Source organism: Centruroides sculpturatus, unplaced genomic scaffold (assembly GCF_000671375.1).
Source record: "Centruroides sculpturatus isolate CEXI.00-Female unplaced genomic scaffold, Cexi_2.0 scaffold130, whole genome shotgun sequence".
In the NCBI taxonomy this organism is placed as follows: domain Eukaryota; kingdom Metazoa; phylum Arthropoda; class Arachnida; order Scorpiones; family Buthidae; genus Centruroides; species Centruroides sculpturatus.
Genome location: NW_019384364.1, coordinates 858,413 through 884,198, shown reverse-complemented (window position 1 = coordinate 884,198; position 25,786 = coordinate 858,413). Strand labels below are relative to the sequence as shown.

Sequence of the window (25,786 nt, the reverse complement as noted above, 5' to 3'; positions counted from 1 at the left end):
TGCGGCGACAAATCACGGACTGGTGAGATGGCGCCACTCCTCTACGAGTTTCCCGGGAATCCCGGATAGAAAAACGGGAACTGGGTTTTTCCCAGAGAGAATTCTGGGTATTGTTGCTTTTTCTTGTCGGGTGATCGCTGCCATGAGCACGTGTAGCTCTCTTTCAAGTGTACTCGAGGATTGTTAATGTTGTTAAATAAATGTTGTTGTAGTTAAAAACGTGGTCGTGGACTTAACTAATTCACGTTTACAGCCTTCTGATAAAGACAGTCTTGGTGGAGATGTAAATGGATGGAGAAAGACGGCCAGGTTTCGTCTAACCGATGGCGGCCATCCATTACCTCCACTATCATCCCTGCTTCTTCGATACTACAATTAGACCATACTATAACATCTCCTAATGATTTTTTTGTCTTATTAATTCTAATTATTAATTTAAATAATACTTTATTTATTATAACCTATAAATGGGAGGATGAAGGAAAAACGGGATTGATGCTATTAAAGTTTGGTGGTTAAAAATCGAGAGGGTGGAGATATAAAGGAATAAAGGAGGTCTTAAGTGTCTCCATTAGAGTCGGACTTAATGACGATTTTACTCGTTACTAGCATGACAATTTCGTATAAAACCCGTTTTTACCCTCAAAATTAAGCTTTTTGCCATTTTACTATAGTTAAAAATATAAAATGCTTTTAAATTAAATATCATAATGGATGAATGGAAGGCACCAGCAAAGCAGTTTTAAATGTTGTCAGGAAAGTTAAACTACTCGTTGCTGGAATTTTTTAACATCTTTTCCAGAAATTTGTAACTTTGTATCGTATGTTCTACGTCTATTTACTTTGCCCTGTGATTTGGAAAGTCCTGGGCTTAAGCCTTGTTATTTCTTATGTAGATCTGCCACTGTTAAGAGTCGATATCCCATGGAAACTCTTCCTGAGTGGCATACTTTTTAGCAGATCTGTTGGTCTACCAACGGAGTACTTCCTTTGGAAAACTGATCCATATTTACACGTTAGACACACGTATAAACCCTAAAATTCCACCCGAATAGCCTATTAGTTACGCGGGAACCCGCGAGAAACCACCAGTGTTCTGTTGTTTTGTCCTAAAGTACGTGCTCGAATTTTTCCCTATTATGTAGGGTGAAATTCGAGCATATACTGTAGGAAGCTAAGCCTATAAATATTCATCTTTTCAAATAAAATAGTACCGAAACGAAACGATTTTCCATTATTTTTGGAAATAACAGTAATATTGTAGTAGACCTAAGTCATTTAATTATAATTAAATAGCTTTTAAATATCTTTAACTTAAGATTTTTCATCCGTCATCCTTGTTTTTTGAAAACGAGAATAATAAACACAGAAGAAAAAATCGATGAAACACAATGAAATGCACGCCATTTAGTGGAAGACCGACACGGTTACACGTGGCCACACAAGAATTTAATATAATTTAAAACCACGTTAATTCTATTTGTAAAATATTTTTAACATTAAATTAAAATACATAACAATAAATAAATAATTTAAATATTCGAATACAAATTATTCACACGAAATGAATTTAAATGTGACTATGGGTATAATCAATATATGTAAAACTAATATTAATATTCAATTAAAAATTTTTAATACTGTTAAAATTAAAATTTTATTATTTTAAATTATAAATATTTGAAATTTTAAATAAATTAAATATATTAAAAAGTTTTTTCGAATAATATTTAAAACTTAATTAACAGCAGGAACTTCGTCGATCGATCAAGTGAGACAGTTCGTTTAATTGATTTTATTATTATTTCGAGTTTGTGCTGAAATGGGTATGATTATTTTATTAATTAATATTTTAAAATACTTATTTTTTCAGTTTTGTAAATTTAATTAAATTAGTTTTTACGGAAAATTAACCTACTGTTAGACCAAAAATGGCGGATGATATACACTTAAACAATACTTTTATTCAGTATTAAACTGAACCGTATCTTTTTAAAACTTAGTAATTTATTTTTTAATAAAGACTAATTTTAATTCTTAATATACTGGCTTGAAGGTTTAAGTATTGTGTTATTAATTCAACTTTCTTTCTGTTGCAGCTGCTGCTGCGTTAACCGAAACTCCTAAATACTGTGAAATTTGCGGAGATCCAGAAGTATCAAATTTTTACGGAGCATTCACGTGCATTTCTTGTACAGACTTCTTTAAAGAGAATATACTCCTCCGAAGAGAGGTAATCCCTTGTTCTTTCGGAAGCGGTAAATGTTCTCTAAATAAAAGGTATGGTGTCCCGTGTAAATTTTGTCGTTTAAGCAAGTGCTACGACGTCAAAATGGATTACGCAAAAGTCTTCAGTAAGTAAAACATTGATTTGTAAGTTACACTGATTTGAAAAAGTGCTAATGTGAAGTTCGTTTTAGGCCAATTGCCTAGTGATTATAAACGTGAAACATGTACCGAAGAAAAATATTATTTGGTAAGTCCGATATTTTTCAACATTAAAATTTTAGATGTAAATATACCAAATTGAAGACTTTACCATTGTAATTTAACTTTTTCACTAGCTGTTTTGTGATCAACAAGATTCATTCCTGGATTGTCTGATGTACATGGAGCAATACTTTTACAAATGGCTAAATTCTCTTCCAAGTTTCCGTAATTTAAGCGAGGAACGAAAGGTATGTGCAACATTTTTCTCTTCTTCCCTTAATTCTTCATCGAAGACTAAAATTTGTAAGAAAATTTTCGTACGCTTAATGAAACTACCGTAATTACCATTTTAATTATTGTATTATTAACTTTTTAACCATTTTTTTCCATAGAAAAGCCTAAGATTGAGGTCTTACGCGAAGGGTACAATCTTGCAATTAATAGAGAGATCGCTAAACGTTTACGAGATGCTTCGATTACACAATTCTTTTATTTGCTGTATGACGGACGTGGATATGATCTTTTTAAATTTAATAAGACTGATAAGCGATTCTCGAAGTAATTATTTCAAAATAGCGAAAAGATTGGAAGCCTCTGGTATGACACACATGGAAGCATTTTCGGCCTTGAAGCTGCAATTAGCACTACCACAAGGTACGTTATGCAATCGAGATTTATATATATAATTTACTTAAATACTATTATCTTTAGATGTACGTGTAGATGACAAAAATTTGAGACTCGGAAACGGTTTCCACGAGCAATTGCAAAAGATCGTTGATATGTTAATACAGTATATGGAGTCGAATTACGTACGCTTCAAAGGTAAAGAGAACTTTGTAGCGATCGAAAAATTAAAGTGAGTAACGTTTTTTTCCTTTGTATCTTGAGAAAAGAGGACTTTCTCATGTCACTTTTTTTCCTTCCAGCTTATTTGACTATTCTTCGGACATTCCCGAAGATAAATATCCACACAATGAAATTCGCCTTCTGTCTTATGATTGATTGAAACCATTGATTTCAACGATTAGTGTACTCCGTACTTATTTTAAGATTACGTAAGAAAGATGTTCATATTTTAACTGTACGAAAATAATTGAAAAATTGAAGGTTTTTTTTTGTTACAGGTGAAAGACTGCTGTATTGAAAAACTAAGATTTTTAACGGGTTTTAATACGATTTTATGTATATTTAGTCAATTGTTTTAAAAAGAATGACTTTAAGTCTTGTTTTTTAAATCGGAAATAAAGTTTTCTTCAGATATATTAAATATTAGTTTTGGTTAATTTTCTCGAACTACTCCTACGAAAGATTTTCAATTTTTTTTCAACATTTCGGTATCTTTTAATACGGATCTATCGACCTACATTAAATATTTTAAAATTTTGTACTGTCACACTTTAAAATTAATTTAAAGAAATTTGCACCGCGTACAAGAATAACATCTGTACGATCCTTTTGCGATCTTCGATTGGCGTGAAGGTGACACTCGAACGTGTTGCCAAAGGGCACCTCTCGCGAGCACTTAGCACGCGAAACTGGTTCCTACTTAGATGCAAAAATATCGAATTTCATGCGGCCAGGTCGTTTGGTTTCGCGTACCTGCGAGACTTTGTTTCGGTATATTGAGACACTCGAGTCACGTCAACCACCCTTTCATCTGTTGCCCTTTTGTTTGGGCCTTAAATTTTATTATCAATACACAAAATTCATAACTTGTAACCTATTCTGCAAATATAAGAGACTAATAAACGATATTTGCCCATTGTCCCAAGCGCTTTCGTTGTTGACCAAAACCTCATTCCTTGAAGGTTTTAACATTAGAAGATCGCTCCGTACTGAAGAATTCTATTTCGTTTTAAACGAGTTTTACTTTTATTTATTCGATAATCTCGAATTCGATTGACGTCCATTGTTAAAAAGTACTTATTGTAAGAATATTGTTAGGTATTAAACTGAACCGTATCTTTTTAAAACTTAGTAATTTATTATTTAATAAAGACTAATTTTAATCCTTAATACACTAGCTTGAAAGTTTAAGTATTCTGTTATTAATTCGACTTTCTTTCTTTCTGTTGCAGCTGCTGCTGTGTTAATCGAAACTCCTAAATACTGTGAAGTTTGCGGAGATCCAGAAGTATCAAATTTTTACGGAGCATTCACGTGCATTTCTTGTACAGACTTCTTTAAAGCAAATATCCTCCTCTGAAGAGAGGTAATCCCTTGTTTTTTCGGAAGCGGTAAATGTTCTCTAAATAAAAGGTATGGTGTCCCGTGTAAATTTTGTCGTTTAAGCAAGTGCTACGACGTCAAAATGGATTACGCAAAAGTCTTCAGTAAGTAAAACATTGATTTGTAAGTTACACTGATTTGAAAAAGTGCTAATGTGAAGTTCGTTTTAGGCCAATTGCCTAGTGATTATAAACGTGAAACATGTACCGAAGAAAAATATTATTTGGTAAGTCCGATATTTTTCAACATTAAAATTTTAGATGTAAATATACCAAATTGAAGACTTTACCATTGTAATTTAACTTTTTCACTAGCTGTTTTGTGATCAACAAGATTCATTCCTGGATTGTCTGATGTACATGGAGCAATACTTTTACAAATGGCTAAATTCTCTTCCAAGTTTCCGTAATTTAAGCGAGGAACGAAAGGTATGTGCAACATTTTTCTCTTCTTCCCTTAATTCTTCATCGAAGACTAAAATTTGTAAGAAAATTTTCGTACGCTTAATGAAACTACCGTAATTACCATTTTAATTATTGTATTATTAACTTTTTAACCATTTTTTTCCATAGAAAAGCCTAAGATTGAGGTCTTACGCGAAGGGTACAATCTTGCAATTAATAGAGAGATCGCTAAACGTTTACGAGATGCTTCGATTACACAATTCTTTTATTTGCTGTATGACGGACGTGGATATGATCTTTTTAAATTTAATAAGACTGATAAGCGATTCTCGAAGTAATTATTTCAAAATAGCGAAAAGATTGGAAGCCTCTGGTATGACACACATGGAAGCATTTTCGGCCTTGAAGCTGCAATTAGCACTACCACAAGGTACGTTATGCAATCGAGATTTATATATATAATTTACTTAAATACTATTATCTTTAGATGTACGTGTAGATGACAAAAATTTGAGACTCGGAAACGGTTTCCACGAGCAATTGCAAAAGATCGTTGATATGTTAATACAGTATATGGAGTCGAATTACGTACGCTTCAAAGGTAAAGAGAACTTTGTAGCGATCGAAAAATTAAAGTGAGTAACGTTTTTTTCCTTTGTATCTTGAGAAAAGAGGACTTTCTCATGTCACTTTTTTTCCTTCCAGCTTATTTGACTATTCTTCAGACATTCCCGAAGATAAATATCCACACAATGAAATTCGCCTTCTGTCTTATGATTGATTGAAACCATTGATTTCAACGATTAGTGTACTCTGTACTTATTTTAAGATTACGTAAGAAAGATGTTCATATTTTAACTGTACGAAAATAATTGAAAAATTGAAGGTTTTTTTTTTGTTACAGGTGAAAGACTGCTGTATTGAAAAACTAAGATTTTTAACGGATTTTAATACGATTTTATGTATATTTAGTCAATTGTTTTAAAAAGAATGACTTTAAGTCTTGTTTTTTAAATCGGAAATAAAGTTTTCTTCAGATATATTAAATATTAGTTTTGGTTAATTTTCTCGAACTACTCCTACGAAAGATTTTCAATTTTTTTTCAACATTTCGGTATCTTTTAATACGGATCTATCGACCTACATTAAATATTTTAAAATTTTGTACTGTCACACTTTAAAATTAATTTAAAGAAATTTGCACCGCGTACAAGAATAACATCTGTACGATCCTTTTGCGATCTTCGATTGGCGTGAAGGTGACACTCGAACGTGTTGCCAAAGGGCACCTCTCGCGAGCACTTAGCACGCGAAACTGGTTCCTACTTAGATGCAAAAATATCGAATTTCATGCGGCCAGGTCGTTTGGTTTCGCGTACCTGCGAGACTTTGTTTCGGTATATTGAGACACTCGAGTCACGTCAACCACCCTTTCATCTGTTGCCCTTTTGTTTGGGCCTTAAATTTTATTATCAATACACAAAATTCATAACTTGTAACCTATTCTGCAAATATAAGAGACTAATAAACGATATTTGCCCATTGTCCCAAGCGCTTTCGTTGTTGACCAAAACCTCATTCCTTGAAGGTTTTAACATTAGAAGATCGCTCCGTACTGAAGAATTCTATTTCGTTTTAAACGAGTTTTACTTTTATTTATTCGATAATCTCGAATTCGATTGACGTCCATTGTTAAAAAGTACTTATTGTAAGAATATTGTTAGTAATGGTTAAAAATCTTACTTATAAAGAAAGTAAGGAAATTTCTTACTTCGTTGGATCGTATACTTTGGTAAGTGTGTTTTATAACACGTTTGTGTTGTACACGACTTAATTCTGTACAAAATTCAGATGTATTCTGTAATCAGATTAGCTACTGGCAATTATAAAACGTTTGCAGGAGATTACATTAACCAGAATAAAATTGGTAAGTAATTGTTGTCTAAAGAGCATTGTAACAGCGTTAAAATAATAAATTATTTCTTCTATAGACTCTTCGTGTTATAATTTATATAAAATCATTAGTTGGATCGCGTGGTCTGGACTGCTGCTAGTGAGCTTCGTGCTGCTTATCGCAATTAGAAAGGTTGATTTTATTATACGTCAGTGTATCGAAATTATAAATCTTTTGATTAAATCTTTGTACTTTCAGAAGAAGCCTAGATTGATGCTGCCATGGTTAATGTGGATTCCAATTGTAACTATTGGAGTTCCTGCTTCGGAAATCTGTCTTCTAGTCGCCATTGTCAAAACATCTGTAAGTGAACTGATAAGGATTTCTAATAGCTAATCAGGCCTTAATAACTGATGAAAAGGACAATAAATTAAAAAACAAAGGAGGGCACGCAGTAAGGATATTACAGAAGTCGTAGTATTAGGGAATTTACAGAAGTATAGTATTAGCAAACAGTTAATGATTGGTAGGATTTTTCATGTAAAGGTACCATGGAGGAAAGTACAAATAAGTGTTGCAAGTACCTAGGCACTTCAGGTTAATTTAGATATAAGGAGCGAGAAGAAATGTTTTTGGCTAATTTAACGAGGTTATTAATATTTAAACGCAACAAAAAAATTATGTTTATCCTCTCATTTCTAATGCATACATAGATACTTATAGAGGAAGAAATGGCATTAGACTCCACTTTAAGTTTGCCGAAAGATGAAAAGGAATAGGAGAGTAATATATCCAGTAGTACGCAGGAAAAGTACAATATATGTATAAGAGTGTGGAGATAATTCTATCTAAAGCTTCCTGTGGATATCTATCAAGGTTCAGTTTTAAGTTTATCAGTTTTACTATTATTTTAGTTGGATAAACAGTTTGTACAGCCAAGGAAGAATCATGGTATTTAATATTCGCAGGTGATATAGTTAAGAAGAGAAACAATTAATAAAAGAGATATAAAATGTTTGAGACTGAAGAATTAACAAGGAATAAATTTTGACTTTAGAAATAAGGAGGAAAAGTGTAGGTTAGTTATGGAAGAAGGAAAATAATATTGGAGGAAAGTTAGACACGAATATAGCTAACAAAACAAGTATAGGGTGACAAAAGATTGCATGCGAGTGCTTTGTGATAAGAGTATTAGTTACATTAAAACATATAAACTTAATGAGTATTGTATGAATTTATGTTGGGTGATGAAAAAATCTTTGGTAAAACACTAGAGATAGCAAAAATGAAATGCTCACACCTGTGTTAATCAAACAAAATCATTAAAAAACAAAATCAATACAACAGTAGAAAGTATTGTTATAAATCTTTAATAATAATCAACTAATAACCAATACACTTCCCCCTTTTCATCATAGCTTTGTAGATACAGTCTGACATTGATTAAGTATGTTTTTGAAGGACTATTGTAGTTATTTTTTTCCAATGGATATTAACTGTATGTCTTAACTCATCTACACTGTTATATTGGTACCCATTAGCATATACAGCTCTAACTAAGATACTTTAGAGATTTTGCATTAAATTCTCATGTGGGCAATGAACTGGCCAATCAACAACTGGGATTCCATTACTTAAAAATCACCCATAAGTTGATTTAGCTGTGTGGAACTTGTTGTAAAAACCAACGATTTCCAGAAATTATATCAGCCCAAGGCAAAAGATAACTTTCTAGCATGTCTTGATAATGATTTGCATTCATTCGGCCACCGAGGAATGCAATATTTGTCTTACCAAACCAACTAAACCCACTCCATACCATCACTGACCCTCCTCCTTGATGCCGTTTTGAAAATATTTCTTCCTCACCTCTCAAATAATGCCAATAACGAGTCCCATCTGTTCCATCTGTTCCATCGAAATTAAAGTTTTTCTCTTCACTCCAGATCACGTTATGACCGGATCTACTGAAGGGAAAAGGGATCGTTAATGATGATACTAAGTTTAATTATCTTTTACATTTAGATGCTGATTATTCTGATGATGCTGACTTTTATATTAACTTGTATGAATGTAAGTGTAATTAATGTTATGTTTCAACATTAAACTTCATTTTTATAAAGAATAATTCTTCTTTACAGATATACTGTTTACTATATGTATATTATTACTATAAAAGTTATAAACACAAGAAACAGACAAGAAGACTGGAGGTTTCATCAAATAAACACCGCGAGGAAGAGAATTTAGAAGATGACAAAGAAAAAATTGCTTTAGAAGAAAATTTGAAGGATGATAAACAAGTCACAAAAGATAATGAATATTTATATTCTTCAGAGAATTTAGAAATATCAGACGAAGATTTGGACACGACATCAAATCACGAAGGAAACTTAAAATAGCATTGTATCGAGATAACACTACGTAACACCCCAAAAAGAAAGGAATTATTATATAAATCTGTAATTGTAATACTTTGGCATGTCATATTAAGAAGATTTATTGAAATTTTATATTGTAAATATATACGTTAACAAGAAATAATTCTAACTTTAACTGATTTTCTAGTTTAAAATGAAATAAAAGTGAAGAAAATCTTTGTTTAATGAATCATCATCATCAATGTTCATAACGGCGGATTTAGGGGGTGCTAGGGTGCAGTTCTACCTCCATTCCTGTGGGTATTTGAAATAGTCGCTTGAAGTTAGGGGTATTACGGTATATCTTAATACAGTATATATCTATGAAAGAAGAGTAGTTGTTTGTATATTCAACTATATGTATGTAACTTTGGGAATGGGTTACGGATGTGTAGTTTCTCAGTAAATCCTATAGAAGTATGAAGGCTCCCTGTGATAAAACAGATTGCTAATCATTTATTCTAGATTCCCTGTACTAGAAAATGAGGTGTTTTGGGGGGTAACGAGCCGTTTCCACGCAACCCATAAATTGCAAGATGGTAATATTTTTATTATAGAGATGAAAGAAATTGAAATATAATTGGGAAAAGTAAATTCACGGTTGACTTTTCACGGCCTTACTCTTCAATTATGCTGAATCAAGAGGAATCGATACCCGTCCGAGACAAAGTAATGAATGTGCATAAAACCCCAACGTAACACTGACTGGTCAAAGGCACCCAGTTTGACGTAGGTACTTCACTAGGAAACTCGGAGAAAGCCGAGAGACAAATATACCTGCCAAAGTTATAGACTATGTCCAGCTTCGGGAATGAAAGCTCTGTGCTCAACTCTCGCCTCGCCTTCTGATAGTGCTTGTAGAAGAGCTAAAAGTGCTGTACTGATTCCAGTGGCGGATTTAGCACTTGAGAGGCCACAGGCACGCCTGTTCGGAAATTCGCCACTGACATACATACGTATGTCTACGATGTGGGCACACTGGCGTTTCTACAACCGAGGAATCTTCACACTCTTTACATAGAGTATCATAAAAATTTTGTGAAATCTGTTGCTGCGAGCAGTAATTTTGTGATTTACATAATTTTAGTTTTAATGTTTTCATAATAAAACAGTTATGCGGGGATTTTGTCTATGATGTTACATATTATGTTTTGTGTATTATTATTTACGTAAGCGAATAATTTTCATCTAGAATAGAAGCACCCACAGAATTCCAGCTCGGGAGGAGTAGCATCTGTAATTGATGTTCATTCATCAGAAGCATCGATATTCTGTGAAAGATCCAAATGTTTTTCAAGAGCATCTGTACAGAGATATTCGAATAAAGTAATAGGATATCGAGGGCTTATCTGTACTATTAACTTCTGAATTATATGAAGAGGAATTTAACCCACCAGTAGCAGAGTGGATAAAACTAATGAACATTGGTAATTGGTGGCGGGTTCGCGTCTCTCTAACTGTAGACCATGTGGAATTTCCCGGATTTATTTTACCTGTATAGCGCTTAAATAGGGGCCAGTTTCCCATAGAAGTCCTTCTGGCAGATCGACCATATGTTGTATTGCTTTATCCCCTCAATCAAACAGGCTAAATAAGCACTACTAGGATAAATATTACTGGTTTGTGTCCACGAAAACAAGATATACTCGCTTTCTGTTAAATGCTTCTGCGTTTTCTTATACTATAGTAACAGCAGTTTACGTCAATCGCTTCATCGTGTCACGCGGAATCGTGTTAGGATGAGAGGACCACTTCCACGGAATTCTGTGTTGTGTAGCAACTTCTGAAAGTAGTTGAAGAAACTGCCCTTTTGAATCCAAGTAAAAACTCATGTTTTATCGATTTATCTAATTTGGGAATACTAAAAAAATACAAGAGAATAAAGCAACGAATGAGCAGCAAATGGTACCGCAGGGTACCATTTAGTGGAAGAGTGACACGTTTCCATGTAGCCATAAGAGAATTAATTATAATTTATAAAATAATCTTAATGTACTTTAAAATAAATTTAAATATTAATTTAGATACGCAGTAACAATAATTCCACGTAAATACAGCACATATATAATGGATACACTGTTTTAATGCAAATTTTACCGTATAAATCGTATTTAAATTTTTTAAAAATAGTACGTAATTTTAAATTTTACTATATATAAAATTACTTATTAACTTTTAGTATTTTAATTTGAAAAACTTTTGAATTTTAAATTAAATTAAATATACAAAAATTAAGACATTAAATTGTATTTAAAAGAATGACACAGCAGAAGACACTAGAACAACAGTATTTTAACCGAAGTTAATATCGTTAATTTTATTTCTTTATTACTTTTAATTAAGCTAAATGGGTATGTTCAATTTTTATATTACAATCAATGAATTAAAAAGAGATAATTTTTGTAAATTTTTAACAAAAACGAAGTTGTTAGCCCAAAATACGCTGCTAATAGTCACTTAAACAACACTTGTTGGCAAGAATAAGAATATTTTCCATATTTTAAATTAAATTTTGACTTTTTTTTTATTATTTCAGATAAGAGAAAAACAGAGACAAAAGAAAACCAAAACGGTAATAAATTAATTGTTTTTATTTATAAGCTTAGAAAGCATTGTAACTTTGCACAAAAGATAACAAATGGAAAACACTTTTGTGCCAACGATTCTGCACAAAAGGCAGCAATTTGCAAAGTGTTCCATTTCTATTCAATCAATACAAAGTCTGAATTCTTCTACAAATGCGCTTAGTGTTCCTCCTTGAGGGGATTCTGATCTTCAGTACTCATTCGTAGATTTACCNCGGAACCTGCAATATCTGGAATAATTGTGCTTACGCTGTCTTGAGTTTTAACCTCAGGTGTTGAATTCCACTTAACTCCTATAAGAGATACGTGTGAAGTTTGTGGAGATAACGACGAAGTATCGAATCGTTACGGAGCATTCACGTGCGATTCGTGTTCCAAATTTTTTAGAAAATGTATATTGGACGGAAGGAAAAACATTCATTGTATAACTAAAAGTGGAAAATGTCCGATCGATAAAAAGTGGGGTGTTACGACTTGTAGGTTTTGTCTCTTAAACAAATGCTATGACGTCGAAATGGATTTTAACCTTGTTAGGGTTAAACCGAAGTGTGTCCGTAAGTTAACGGGTGGATTTGGATTATCCGAAAGGCGAAGTAAATTATTAGAAAACTCTTCTACGGAAAGCACCGCCAAGTGTTTTCGGGAAATTGCTACTGAGGTATGTCAATTAAACTTATAATGTGGAAAACTACTAGGGAAATGAATTATGTCTACGTAGTGTTATTTTAATGCTTCGAATTTTACGAAGGATTGCCCAAAACTCAGTTAACTGAAGTGTTTTCTATGAGAGCACAAACACGTTTTTTTGCAACAAACTTTGTGTAAACGTTGGCATTTCCGAACGTAGCAATGTGCCATTTTAAGCAACTCTCAGCATTCCTCTGACTAAATTGCTTGTTTTATTCAGACACTACGTCGTGGTTAACTGATTTTAGGGCCTTTCTATACTATTAAATTCAAAATTTCCTATATAATTTCGTTTTAATTATAGTATTTGTTTGATCGAAAGAAAGCCTGTATCGAATGTCTGCAATACATGGAACAATATTATTACAAATGGTTAAACACTTTCCCACGTTTTCACAATTTAAGTAAAGACAAAAAGGTATGTACCGACCTCTGTATTATTTGTAATTTAAAAACAATTTATGTAAATTATATATTGTAAATCATTGAGCAGGAACTAGTAAGATCCAGATCATCAGTAAAGGGGGCAATCATGCAACTGATCGAACGATCTCTTTGCGTTTATCTAATGCTCAGACTACACAATTGTTTCCTATATACTACAACGACTTCTGATAAGTTATTAGCTATAATAAAAAGTACACGTGACTTTAGAGATGACGTATTGCATGCCTTAACAGAATCGGAAGCAACGAAGATAACCACACTAGAAGCATTTAACATTATGAAACTTCAGTTAACACTGAACGACGGTAGTTTCTGTAGTTGTAAAAGTACCATAATTTATGTAAAAGTGATTTTTTAACACTGCTTTTCTTCTATTTTCAGACGTATTGATACTGAAGAAAGATTTAGACTTTGCAAGCAACCTTCAATCTTCTTTTCAGACATTAATTAATACAGTGTCAGAATTGACAAATACCATCAGTTGTTTCAAAAACAGAGAGAATTTCGAAGCTATCGAATCTCTGAAGTAAGTTATTTTGCTCTTTTCTAACTGAAAAGAAGGATACATTCTCACGCCATAAATATTTTCCAGTTTATTTGATTATTCTTCAGACATTCCCGAAGGAAAGTATCCTTATAATCAAATTCGATTTCGTCCTCAACTATGAAGTCTGTTAATTTGCATACGTTGCAACTCGTGTAATGTTTATATGCAAATTATAGCACTGTAAGTAACATTACTTTATTTGTATGCAAAATGAACTGTTGAAGAATTTTAATTCTCTTTATTTTTTTTACAGTTGTTTGTATTTACTGAGCTGTATTGAAACCATGGCTGAAATCTTCGCTGATCTTACTTTCTAAAACAAGATTTTTTTGACAAAATATTAAAATATATTTCTAGAATTTCGGAACATTTTTTAAAATTAGAAAATTAAATATTTTTAATTCCTGAAACTGTAATTGTTCAGTTCTTTTATATCTTTAAAATAAACGATTTTTCATAAGATATTACATTGTTGTTCTTAAGTGTAAGTGTAACCTAATCAAGCATATTTTAGTTGAAATTTTTGTGCTTTCGTCAGTACAATTTTACAAATATGCACACTTGTAAACGTTCCAAAACAAAACCTCTCGGAGAACCACTTAAATTTGACATTCTGTTGGTCCATTATGTAATTATTAACTTTCCCGGCTTAACTGATTAATTACTGACCAATTAAGTTGCATTGATTACAATGAAACAATTACTACCATAAATTATAGTTAATATTAATAATATAAAGGTTCGTTTTAAAATGGTTCATTGCTCTGTGCCCATTTTGTACACGAAATAAACCGAAACATTGGCACCTCTATAAATTTTTGTATTATTTTGATAATTACTGTATATGCTATATTTAAAGAAGATTAAATAGATTAATTTTGGTAACACAAATTTTAATTGCTTTGTATGTTGTTATTGTCAGTAGTGTCAGTAGACTTCATCTAGCGATAGAGAATGATTTCCCCCATTTGACTATGCTGTTTAAACACACGGAACTAATAGCTGGAACATGTGACTGGTCGATATGCGAGAGAAAAAGATAATTATTGATTATAACCCCTGCAATATACCGTATACATCGTAGCTTTCCTTTAACAATGGAGTCGTGCCGGTTATCTAACACCTTTCGGGGAAAATTTGAATCGAAATAACGTAATTTCCAGTATGCATCGAGCATTTGTATATAATTAATCGGGGCCTTCTGCCCTTAAGGTGTTCGCATGTATTCTTCAATTTCGTGTATCTTACTCCTCGAGATTAAGGAAAGACAGACAGTGTTAGGTCTACAAGAAGTATAGGTCTATAGTAGGGTTTCTCAAACGGGATTCCGGGATCCCGGGATCCCGGTTGTTTTTTTAACCCGGGAAATATCCCGGGAAATCACGCAAATTTCTTAAAAATTCACTTTTTTTCTTATTTTGTGTTAAGGCTGGGGAATTTTGCAAATAGAAAGCATAATTAACTTATTCACTGTCAGAATACATTTGTATTTATTAATTTTAAACCTACCTATTAGTTTTTTTTAATTTTTGCTCGTTATAGCATGTCACAAATGGTCAATAATCAATATATAGCTTATTTGTGGCAGGACTATAAAAATTCTTTACTTGTCGGAACCTGTAATATCTGGAATAATTGTGCTTACGCTGTCTTGAGTTTTAACCATGCCCAGTAGCTTCAATAAATGCCTGACGCCAGATTGTGCAAATTGGGCAAGGATACAAACGAGTACAAAGTCTGCAAGTATGAAGTTTTTCTTCATAAACCTGATTATTAAAGCCAAATGAATTGCCGAATTATCGAGCTCTAAGCTTGATGCCGCTATTAAAGCAGCCAAGGTAGACAAATCAAGAATACTAGAGAGCGAAAGAAGTACTACAATCTCGAAAACGAACTCGAAATCTTCCAGGCTACAGGTGAAAAAACACATAATATCTGTCTTCTCTTAAATGCATTAAACACTATTCCAATCACATCAATTGAATCGGAAAGGGCATTCTCGGTGGCAAGACTTTTCATTACTAAAATAAGAATTAGAGTGAGTTATCGGAGTATTGACCATCTTTGCTTTTTAAAATCTTATAAAAGTTTGCAATATTTTGTATTATATTTTATTTAAAAAACGAAAATTACCTTCTAAATTAGAAGTTCATTTTTTTAATTTTTAACTCAATTCAAAACATTTTTTTTGTTGTTGTTGTATGCAGTTTCCAGCAAACTTTAATTAATTTTTTTCTATTTGTGAAAATTTCTACGTTATTTAAAGGTAATTTTTATTATAGGCCTATAGACCTAACACAGCATTATTAATATGATTTTGGAGGTTACAAAACTTTAAAATTACTTTAAAAAATGGAAAATAATTATATCATTTGATTTCAAGATATTTTGTATACCTTAAAAATAATTAATTCTATCCCGGGATTTCCCGGGATCCCGGGAAACAGTTCACTTTTATCCCGGGATTCCGGGACAAGCAAAAGACCGGGAAATGAGAAACCCTAGTCTATAGAATTTATAGGTTTTTTTTGTTTTAAATTGCAGACCAATAAATGTTTTTAATTCTTAAATTTTTTAATTGTCAAGTAAAAAAGTAAGAACGAAATGCAATGAGCGAATAGTATGGCAATACTGCTTTAATACTTTTAGATTATCAAACGGACTTCGCCATTGGTTTAATACAACTCTGTAAGCAAAGTCTCCAGATATCAATTTAAAATATAATAACGTGTTGACGTATAATTAAAATTTTATTGCTGAAAAAATTAAATTTATATTATTATAATTGTCAACAATGTCGTCATTTTATGCAAAAACTTTAAATATTAAATTCAATTTATACGAGCCGCAGCATCGGGTGTTGAAAACGGCAGCACTTTAACTGAAGTCGAAATCACTCAGGTATTGTGTTTATTACGTTTTAAATTATATTAAATAGGTATGTTTACTTTCTTATATTATAAAAAAATGTGAGTATTTAATTCAGTCATTTATAATTAAAGTACAGTTTGCCAGAAAATGACCGAAGATTCTCACTTAAACAACACTTCTTTAATGGATGAAAGGTGGGACTTTGAAAGTGAAGACAGTGACGATGGTAATAAGTTAATTATAATTTAACTATAACGATGTTTACATAATTAAATTTTTGTTTAACTTTATTTCTTCATACTTTGGAGAACGTAAATCAAGTTTTATACACAATTATAGTTGCATACATCGTACGCTTTTATTTTGTTTTATATCTGAGAGTTCGTTTGCTGGATGGTCTTCTCTCATAACAAATAGCAGATAAGACTTGTATAAATAGTAATTATCCATACACCTATTCGATTCTCATTATAGACTACGTGTAGCCCTGTATAGTTACATTACTGTAGTACATTTAGTATATGGCTATTAACGTGATTTGTTATCGATGTTATGAAACATTAACTAGTTAAAACTGCCGAATACCAGACACGAGGGGAAAGATTCCCCTTACCTCGCGGTGTTCGTGCGTCTAACGTCTAAGTAGGATTAATTTTGCATAAAAGTCCAACTGGGACTTTCTATGACGATATGCCGATGTGGAGTGCCCTTTGCAGATCGTCCATATAACAGAGACTGGACTGATTAATTAATATCGATAGTTTTTTCTATCAATTGAAGTTACATGTCTGAAACTAAGGGCCCATGCTTACGAGATAATAAGTAATTTCTTTTTCAGATGTTGTTGTGACTATAGCTCCTCGAAGAAACGAATGTGCAGTTTGTGGAGATCGTGCAGTATCAAATCATTACGGAGCTTACATCTGCGTTTCTTGTGCGGAGTTTTTTGAGAGACACGTAAGACTAGAAAAAGAAATAATTAGTTGCGCAACTGGGGGTGGAAACTGTTCGACAAACAGAACGGTAAATATTAACACGTGCTACTTCTGCCGCTTCAACAAGTGTCACGACGTCAATCTCATGTACGAACTAATCACAAGTAAGTTGTCTTAAATTAAATAAAGAAAAAAAACAATTTCGGAAAAGTCATAATACGAAACAATTTATTAGGTTCGCCATACTTTGTATTACCGTCACATCGAATACAAGACGAACAGGTAAGTAAAGTACAATTATTATGGAATTTGAAAATTTGTTTAAATAGTACAAGATACTACTACAAAAAAAAATGTTAACACTGATACGAACGTAACACGTGCCGGATTTGTGATGGTAGGTTGTCCGTTGATTAGTCCTTTATCGTGTACAAGAAGTCACGACCCAATTGTGGAAGTCTCAAAAGGTACTGCGACGAATGCATATTTTCATACAGGTGTTAACTTTTTAAAGCACTCGCTGTATAAGGAAGTACCAAAATTTTAATACTCGAGGTGACAGTGTCGAGTTTAAACATTTTAAGAATTATTCGGATCGTAAGGTTAATTTTGTAAATTGTAGTTAATTCGTAAAGTTTAGAACGATATACGAGTTTTTTCTTTCAACTTATTTTTTAAAACACCTGATAGTTCGCTAACCCGTATTTTTATAAAAGTTCTCGTGAGGCACCCCCTTGGCAAATTGCTTAAGTGTTACGTTGTCTTTACAGTTTTAAACATTTGGTGTGGTTTTTTCTTTTTGTAGTAAATACTGCTTGCAAAATGGTTAACTGACTTTTGGACAAGTATATGTTTAAATTAACACTTTTATTTTTTATAATATATTTTTTTCATAAAGATCTTTCTACAGAAAAATTAAAATTAATTTTAAAATTCTAGGTCTTTTATAACTATGCCAGAACATTTACTAAATGTTTGAAATATATGGAACAATACTACTACAAGTGGTTAAATTCTTTTCCATCTTTTCGCCGGTTAAGTGAAGAAAGAAAGGTAAATAGTGTTTTCATTCCTAGCATTACTTACCATGAACAAAGGTGTATGTTAATGGTTTTTCCAATGAAAAAAATTCATGGGCACATTTAGTTAATTTTCTTTCTTCTCCTGTATCACTTAATTTCGTGATTTAGTATTTTTTAGTTAAACACTTAAATCAGTGCGACTGAACTGATTTGAGTGTTCAACAAACTAATGAGCAGAAGTAATAAAATATATAGCAAGAATATAAAGTATTATCTAAAGTAGAAGCAGCAAAAGTTTGCTTCATAATTCTTTGAATAGAGTTTTCTGCATAAGGGACCATTCAAGTATTACGACAGCAGTTATGGGGAGGGTAGAATTTGATTGTGTTTGAGGCTTATGATGCACGATTGCAGCCATGATGTAATTATTTTTCTTTTCGGTCATCACAAAAGTACGTGGAAAAAACAAGTGAATACGTAAGAAATAAACGTTTGGTGACAAAATTAGAGGTAGTAGTACCTTTTCTGGATTTTTTTTCTGATTTTAACATTAATCTTTACTTTTTTGTAGAAAGAAATAAGGTTGAATACACACGAAAGAGGAGCTGTCATGCAACTAGTAGAGAGATCTCTTAACGTTCATCAAATGCTTAGATTGCACAATTGTTTTCTTTATATTGGTTTGCAATCACTTTCAAATTTTATACTTATAATAAAGGACATACAGGAGCTAAGAGATCACGTATACTATATAATATATTATCCAAATCATTTAAGTATAGAGGAAACGTGTAACGTTTTAAAACTTGATCTGATACTGCAAAATGGTATTATTTCGTTTTAAATTCACGCTAATTTGTTTTAGATGGACGTATATAATGTGTGATTTATGTTTTAGATGTGTCGATTACTGATACAGATTTGCTGCAAAATAACCATCATGGATTCCTAGAATCAGTTGATGGATTGCTAGAATCCATTATACAAGGATTACAGCAGTTCATGACAGACATGCACGAAGAATTCGAAACTGACGAAAATTTTGAACAGATTGAATCATTAAGGTGAGGAATTCTTTTTTTCTGATTTCTCTCAAAGCTGACTTGTTAATGCTATAAATCTCATGATTTTTTTTAGTTTATTTGACGACTACCCAGACATTCCCGAACATGATTATCCTTACGATCAAATTCAATTTCTGCCTTGAACTGTGAGGTGTTAAATCTCGTAATAACATAAAATACAATGGACAATACGAATTTCAATACGTAGGTAAGTAAGATTTTAGTAAGTTATATGCAGAATAAAATTTATTCGAAAATTAAACTTGTATTGTTTTTACAGTGTAATGGATGCTCTGCATTGAAATCCTGGTGTAAACTGACTTTTGTTTTTAAACAGACATTTTATCACAATTTTAAATGTAAAGTTGTATTTAACTATTTTTATTGGAGCAAATAAATATTTCTATTGTCTGAAAAACTTGACTTGTTGGACTCTGAAAAGCATTTGTATACGACGATTCTTACGATACAATTAAATCTGTACCCACCTGGATGAGGCTAATGAACACTGGTAGTTGATTCGTATCTCACCAATAAGCTGGCTACGCGAAGTTTTTCGGTATTTCTGTACATTACACTTACGTAGAATGACAGTTTTTCATTGAAAGTTGTCCAGGTATGCCATTTGATAGACCACGTGTTCCGTTTCCGTATTATTTTTCTAATAAACAACGCAGGTTAGAATCAGCTACAAAGTAGGCCCCCTTAATTCTCAATTTCCTATTAAATTAGCTCACCAGAATGGATAAAACAACTGAACTGTAATAGTTGGTCTTACCAAAATTAAATGGCAAACAGCTTAATTTTGAAGGTGTGGATGGGTTTTATAAAAAGTTGTAAATGCGTGACAGTTGTACTTGCTAGCATTTTTAAGTCCGACCTTACTACAGATACACACGACCCCATTTGTTTTCCTACCCTCGACCTTCTAATCACAAAGTTTAATAGCTTCAATTCCCTAATAAATAAACCTTCCTGCAAAATTTGGAAATGTTTTCGACAAAAAGCACAGGAATTAAGCTTCAAACAGCGTGAATAAAAACGTACCACTCACACGCACTAACATCTATCCTTACACACAGGTTAGTTGGTTGGAGCTTTTTGGCGCAATAGCCATATAGTCTAAGTTGTATATACCAGGGGTGGCCAACTTTTGTGTACATAAGATCAACTTTTTATCTTAAAAATGTGTCGCGCTCGACTCGTTGTCGTAGGCATAGTCCAAGTCAGGGATGGGCATTCCGCGGCCCGAGTCGCATAAAATATGTATAAATATAATAATTTCGTAGCTTAAGAAGTATGCAACAAAAATTTATATATACCTATTCTATTTTATAATTATATATGAATAAATAATTGTGATTTACCGGCATTTTCCCCCTCTTTTATCTTGTATGTGGCCGGCGTTAGTTCAAAAGTTTTGAAGTGCGGTCTTTACACAGAAAAAGGTTGCCCATCCCTGGTCTGAAAAAGGAGGGAGGGGTGAAATAAATACTAAGTTTAGATAGAAAAAAAAATCACAATTTAATTTAAAACACGAAGAAAAGGTATTTACATTTTAAACAGAAGAAAAATTGAAACTCAACGTTGTCACTTTCGGGGACCACCACTTCACTCTTCTTCTCTCTACCGTGTTCCGACCTACTCTCTCTGTCCTTTCTTTTTTTCGGTATTACGACCCTTTGTCTACATTACTTATTTCCCTTTTACAACAGTACGCAAAAGGATTGCACATGGACCGACAAAACCGCATCTGAGGAAGAACGAGGAGGTCCGATATCACTACAGTTGCGTTTGCGCGTTACGTTCATGTGTTGCATTCTGTTACAACTTACAAGTGTAACACATTAAGTCGAGACATCGCGAGCGATCGACCAAAATTGGTTTTGAGATCGACCGGAAGATCGCGATCGACTTGTTGGCCACCCCTGGTATATACCATATCAAGAGTTAAAGGTTCTTCTCAGAGGTTCTGTTAATGCACCAACAAAATTTCAAATTTATGTAATTATTATCTTAGTTTTCCGGCTGTTGTAACGTAACACGGCTTACATTTCCCGCTGTTATCATATCATAGTGTTACCGTGTCACATTTGACAATGTGGATTTAGGAATCGCTGTTTTTTACACCTCTGAACTGATAAAGCTGCCTGGAATGTGTCTGTGTGGTTTTAGTTGAATATATCGGAATGGGTTAAGTATTAAATACGAAATTTTTGTACAGTAACTTATGTATAAGGGGCATCGATTCTATTAAATTTTAGTTAATGGTCGAGGGGATAGGGAAAAAATAAGACACAAAAAATCAATAGTTGTAGCTCGTGATAGCAGTTACGCGAGCGATTTAGGGGTGCTCGGGGTGCAGCTGCAAATCCCCCTTTTGAGAGTTCGGGTAACTTCCGCACTCGAATAAAGTCAAGTACTTCAGTTAGTAAAAAGTTTCTTAAGACACAAGGTGTGTATCCTATAGGAATCCATTGTAAAATGTTCTGGATTCGCTGGTCGTTTGCTAGCAACATTAACAGGGTAGATACCCCATTAATTATTATTACATTTAACCATGTAGATGTTTAATGATAATACGTCTATTGTTTTAAACTGTTCTGCGGAAATGTGGGCAAAATCTTAATTAAAAAAATTAATAATACGCTATATACTAGGTTTGAATTACTGTTTTGTTTTACGAGCATATGACAGCATGTAGTTAGGATCAACTGTGTGTTATGGTCAGTAGTGTAACTTCATCTAGCGCGAGAACATATTTTTCTTTGGCCATAACTCTTTTACGGGGTTTCACTAGGCTGTTTGAACACACGTAACTAACAGCTAGAATATGTGACTGGTCTGTATGCAAGAGCAAACGAATAATTTATTGGTTATCACCTGTACAATATACAAAAGAATATATCTATTATGCTTTTGTAATGGCCAGATTTTCTTCCCTACATCAATGTTTTTCTTCAAATATTATAGCACTTTTTTCACTGAAGGTAGTGAACATTGTCATTACCATTTGCTTAAGGAAAGACATGTATGAACGACAGTGAGAATTTATAAGTTTTTTTCAAATTGCAGACCAATAAATGTTCTTAAGTCTTAAATTGTCAAGTAAAAAACTAAGAACGAAATGCAATGAGCACATTGTATGTCTCTTCTTGTCTCTTGTCTGGTCATAGGGTTCATCTGGAGGTTGCAGGCTATGTTCTCCGATTTCCCGCCTCCTAATGGTTAATTCAAGCGACCCGTGTGTCTGATGTATTGTTCCAAGGCACCCACACGCTGATCGGTCGATGTCATTGATGATGGTCAGTAGATCGGGGTTAATGAGCGAGTCAGACCGGTGTTTAGGGACAGAGTCATACGAAGGGTGCGACGGGTCCGTCGACTCAGAAGTGTTGTGTTGTTTCCTCTTTGTCGCAGTTAGGACATACTGGTGAGTCCGCAAGGCGCCGAAGATGCAGGAACGCTGACATTGCATTTCAATACTGTTTTAATACTTTTTGATCAGCATACCAATGACATATTCCGTTTCACATCAAAGGGACTACGCCATTGGTTTAATACATCTCTGTAAGCAGTCTTCAAATATCAACTTAAGATATTATAACGTGTTTGCATATAATTAAAATTTTACTGCTGAAAATATTAAATTTATATAATTTTAATTGTCAATAATGTCGTCATTTTATACAAAAAATTTAAATATTAATTTCAATTTATACGAGCCGCAGCATCGGGTGTTGAAAACGACAGTACTTTAACTGAAGTCGGAAATCACTCAGGTATTGTGTTTATTACCTTTTAAATTATATTAAATAGGTATGCTTACTTTCTTATATTATAAAAGAAAACATAAGTATTTAATTCAGTTATTTATAATTAAACTAAAGTTTTCCAGAAAATGATGGGAGATTCTCACTTAAACAACACTCGTTTAATGAATGGAAGTTTGGAAAGTGAAGGCAATCAGGATGGTAATAAGTTAATTATAATTTAACCATAACAATGTTTACATAATTAAGTTTTAGTTTAACTTTATTTCTTCATACTTCGGAGAATGTAAATCAAGTTTTATACACAATTATCGTAGCATATTAGCTCTCGCTTTTGTTTTATATCTGAGAATTTGTTTGCTGGATGGTCTTTAATTTTCTATCATAACAAATAGCAGATAAGACTTGGATAAATAGTAATTATCCATACAGCTATTCGATTCTCATTGTAGACTACGCGTAGCTCAATATAGTTTTATTACTGTAGTAAATTTAGTATATGGCTAGCAACGTGATTTGTTATCGATGTTACGTAACATTAACTAGTTGAAACTTCTGAATACCAGACACGAGGAGAAAGATTCCCCTTTCCTCGCGGTGTTCGTGCGTCTAACGTCTAAGTAGGATCGAGTTTACATAGAAGTCCAACTGGGAGGACTTTCTTTGGCGATATATCAATGGGTGTACTTTGCAGATCGTCCATATAATATAGACTGGATTGATTAATATCGGTAGTTTTCTCTATCTATTGAAGTCACATGTCTGGAACAAAGGGCCTATGCTTCCGAGATTATAAGTAATTTCTTTTTCAGATGCTTCTGTACCTCTTCCAACACATCAATGTGAAGTTTGTGGAAACCGTGCAGTATCAAATCATTACGGAGCGTACGCCTGCATTTCTTGTGCGGTGTTTTTTGACAGCCACGTAAGACTAGAAAAAGAAATAATTACTTGCGTAACTGTGCGTGGAAACTGTTCTACAATCAGAAGGAGAAATATTATCACATGCGACTTCTGCCGCTTCAGCAAGTGTCACGACGCCAATCTGAGGCACGAAATAATCACAAGTAAGTTGCGCTATTGTCTTAAATTACAAAAATACAATGTTATATTAAACATAACACGAAACAATTTACTAGGTTCTCCACGCTTTGTATTACCGTCACCTAAAATAGAAGACGAACGGGTAAGTGACGATCAATCATTATGGAATTTGAAAATTTGTTTTGATAGTACAAGATACTAGTTCAAAAAATGTTAAATACAACTTTACATTTAAAATTGTGATAAAATGTCTGTTTAAAAACAAAAGTCAGTTTACACCAGGATTTGAATGCGGGCCATCCATTACACTGTAAAAACAATACAAGTTTAATTTTCGAATATATTTTATTCTGTATATACTAAAATCTTACTTACCTTCGTATTACCTCCAGACACATTCCAGGCATCTTTATACAATACATCTTTCATAAAATACAATGGAAATTCGTATTGTCCATTGTATTTTATGTTATTACGAGATTTAACACCTCACAGTTCAAGGCAGAAATTGAATTTGATTGTATGGATAATTATCTTCCGGAATGTCTGAAGAGTAGTCAAATAACCTGAAAAATTTATGAGATTTATAGCATTAACAAGTCAGCTTTGTGAAAATCAGAAAAGAATTTCTCACCTTAATGATTCAATCTGTTCAAAATTTTCGTCAGTTTCGAAGTCTTCCTGTACCTCTGTCATGAACTCCGTTAACATTTCAATAACGTTTTGTAGGAAATCATGAAGGTCAGCTGCCTGCAAATCTTTATCACTAATCAACACACCTAAAAACATAGAAAAATCACACATTATATACGTCATCTAAAGGAAATTAGCATTAATTAAAACGAAGTAATAACATCTTGCAGTATCAGATCGAGTTTTAAAATGTTATACGCTTCCACTGTAGTTAAATTTCTTGGAAGAAAATGGGTTATTATTTCGTTTACGTAATCTCTTAGGTCCTGTATGTCCTTCATTATAATCATAAAATCTGAAAGTGATTGCCAACCAATACAGATAAAACAATTGTGCAATCTAAGCATTTCAAATACGTTAAGAGATTTCTCTACAAGTTGCATGACAGCTCCTCTTTCGTGTGTCTTCCACCTTATGTCTTTCTACAAAGAAGTAAATATTAATGTTAAAATCAGAAGAAAAAACAATCCAGAAAAGTACTACCACCTCTAATTATGTCACCAAACGTTTATTTCTTACGTACTTACTTGTTTTTTCCACATTATTTTTCTTCGTGGTCATGACGAAACTATTACATCATGGGTGCAATCATGCATTATAAGCTTCACACACATCAAATTCTACCTTCCCCATAACTACTGTCGTAATACTTGAATGGTAACATATGCAGAAAATTGTATTCAAAGAATTATGAAGCAAACTTTTATTGCATTTACTTTGGATAATAAAAAATATAGC

General features: G+C 32.9%; 5 protein-coding genes across 15 annotated transcripts in view; 4 read left to right on the top strand and 1 right to left on the bottom strand.

The window, feature by feature from the left end:
• Nucleotides 1–1,730: 1,730 nt before the first annotated feature.
• Nucleotides 1,731–3,686, top strand: LOC111641888 (nuclear hormone receptor family member nhr-111-like). 2 transcript variants are annotated; one of them, XM_023388141.1, is made up of 8 exons: nt 1,731–1,826; nt 2,100–2,354; nt 2,421–2,476; nt 2,565–2,678; nt 2,823–3,084; nt 3,142–3,289; nt 3,360–3,488; nt 3,558–3,686. In XM_023388141.1, exons 1-7 carry the CDS (start codon nt 1,823–1,825, stop codon nt 3,433–3,435), a joined length of 915 nt encoding a protein of 304 aa, XP_023243909.1. In that variant the 5' UTR covers nt 1,731–1,822; the 3' UTR covers nt 3,436–3,488; nt 3,558–3,686. The 2 variants fall into 2 exon arrangements, with proteins under 2 accessions (XP_023243909.1, XP_023243915.1); XM_023388147.1 differs by lacking the exons at nt 3,142–3,289; nt 3,558–3,686.
• Nucleotides 3,687–4,534: 848 nt separating this feature from the next.
• LOC111641876 lies at nt 4,535–6,117 on the top strand. The gene is made up of 8 exons (XM_023388132.1): nt 4,535–4,645; nt 4,726–4,766; nt 4,833–4,888; nt 4,977–5,090; nt 5,235–5,496; nt 5,554–5,701; nt 5,772–5,900; nt 5,971–6,117. Exons 2-7 carry the CDS (start codon nt 4,745–4,747, stop codon nt 5,845–5,847), a joined length of 678 nt encoding a protein of 225 aa, XP_023243900.1. The 5' UTR covers nt 4,535–4,645; nt 4,726–4,744; the 3' UTR covers nt 5,848–5,900; nt 5,971–6,117.
• Nucleotides 6,118–6,612: 495 nt separating this feature from the next.
• On the top strand, nt 6,613–14,096 carry LOC111641856 (nuclear hormone receptor-like 1). Of its 5 annotated transcripts, XM_023388116.1 has the most exons (12): nt 6,615–6,858; nt 6,935–6,993; nt 7,058–7,152; nt 7,219–7,323; nt 10,573–10,807; nt 11,917–11,952; nt 12,238–12,623; nt 12,957–13,070; nt 13,146–13,404; nt 13,481–13,625; nt 13,692–13,826; nt 13,900–14,096. In XM_023388116.1, exons 5-11 carry the CDS (start codon nt 10,798–10,800, stop codon nt 13,765–13,767), a joined length of 1,026 nt encoding a protein of 341 aa, XP_023243884.1. In that variant the 5' UTR covers nt 6,615–6,858; nt 6,935–6,993; nt 7,058–7,152; nt 7,219–7,323; nt 10,573–10,797; the 3' UTR covers nt 13,768–13,826; nt 13,900–14,096. The 5 variants fall into 5 exon arrangements, with proteins under 5 accessions (XP_023243871.1, XP_023243878.1, XP_023243884.1 ...); XM_023388103.1 differs by lacking the exon at nt 10,573–10,807 and having other exon boundaries at nt 6,613–6,858; XM_023388110.1 differs by lacking the exon at nt 10,573–10,807 and having other exon boundaries at nt 6,613–6,858; nt 6,918–6,993.
• A 2,393-nt stretch (nt 14,097–16,489) lies between these two features.
• The window catches only part of LOC111641802 (nuclear hormone receptor family member nhr-111-like), a 27,165-nt gene continuing 17,868 nt past the window's right edge, over nt 16,490–25,786 (top strand). For 2 of the 6 annotated variants that reach the window (XM_023388080.1, XM_023388062.1), the window contains exon 1: nt 16,514–16,547. Coding sequence is in view for 4 of the 6 variants with exons in the window: in XM_023388037.1 (XP_023243805.1) it covers nt 16,665–16,743; nt 17,356–17,616; nt 17,688–17,734; nt 18,392–18,505; nt 19,046–19,301; nt 19,373–19,538; nt 19,612–19,681 (993 nt within the window). In the remaining 2 variants the exon portion in view is untranslated. The other 4 variants (XM_023388037.1, XM_023388045.1, XM_023388052.1 and 1 more) reach the window with 4 other exon arrangements.
• On the bottom strand, nt 24,508–25,700 carry LOC111641845. The gene is made up of 5 exons (XM_023388090.1): nt 25,576–25,700; nt 25,209–25,470; nt 24,990–25,134; nt 24,731–24,921; nt 24,508–24,663 (listed from the first exon to the last, which is right to left on the bottom strand). The coding sequence occupies exons 1-4, from the start codon at nt 25,588–25,590 to the stop codon at nt 24,852–24,854; spliced, it is 492 nt and encodes a 163-aa protein (XP_023243858.1). The 5' UTR covers nt 25,591–25,700; the 3' UTR covers nt 24,508–24,663; nt 24,731–24,851.

Bases quoted from the DNA above. Each gene is read 5' to 3' on its own strand.
- LOC111641856 (XM_023388103.1), top strand. From the start codon at position 7,242: ATGGTTAATGTGGATTCCAATTGTAACTATTGGAGTTCCTGCTTCGGA. The intron at 7,324-11,916 runs GTAAGTGAACTG...TTATTATTTCAG, and splicing joins TCGCCATTGTCAAAACATCT to ATAAGAGAAAAACAGAGACA. The intron at 13,405-13,480 runs GTAGTTTCTGTA...TTCTATTTTCAG, and splicing joins TCAGTTAACACTGAACGACG to ACGTATTGATACTGAAGAAA.
- LOC111641845 (XM_023388090.1), bottom strand. The intron at 25,135-25,208 runs TTATTACTTCGT...CTATGTTTTTAG, and splicing joins CGATCTGATACTGCAAGATG to GTGTGTTGATTAGTGATAAA. The intron at 24,922-24,989 runs GTGAGAAATTCT...TAAATTTTTCAG, and splicing joins GAACAGATTGAATCATTAAG to GTTATTTGACTACTCTTCAG.
- LOC111641888 (XM_023388141.1), top strand. The intron at 3,085-3,141 runs GTACGTTATGCA...TATTATCTTTAG, and splicing joins GCAATTAGCACTACCACAAG to ATGTACGTGTAGATGACAAA. The intron at 3,290-3,359 runs GTGAGTAACGTT...TTTTCCTTCCAG, and splicing joins GTAGCGATCGAAAAATTAAA to CTTATTTGACTATTCTTCGG.
- LOC111641876 (XM_023388132.1), top strand. From the start codon at position 4,745: ATGGATTACGCAAAAGTCTTCA. The intron at 4,889-4,976 runs GTAAGTCCGATA...CTTTTTCACTAG, and splicing joins CCGAAGAAAAATATTATTTG to CTGTTTTGTGATCAACAAGA. The intron at 5,702-5,771 runs GTGAGTAACGTT...TTTTCCTTCCAG, and splicing joins GTAGCGATCGAAAAATTAAA to CTTATTTGACTATTCTTCAG.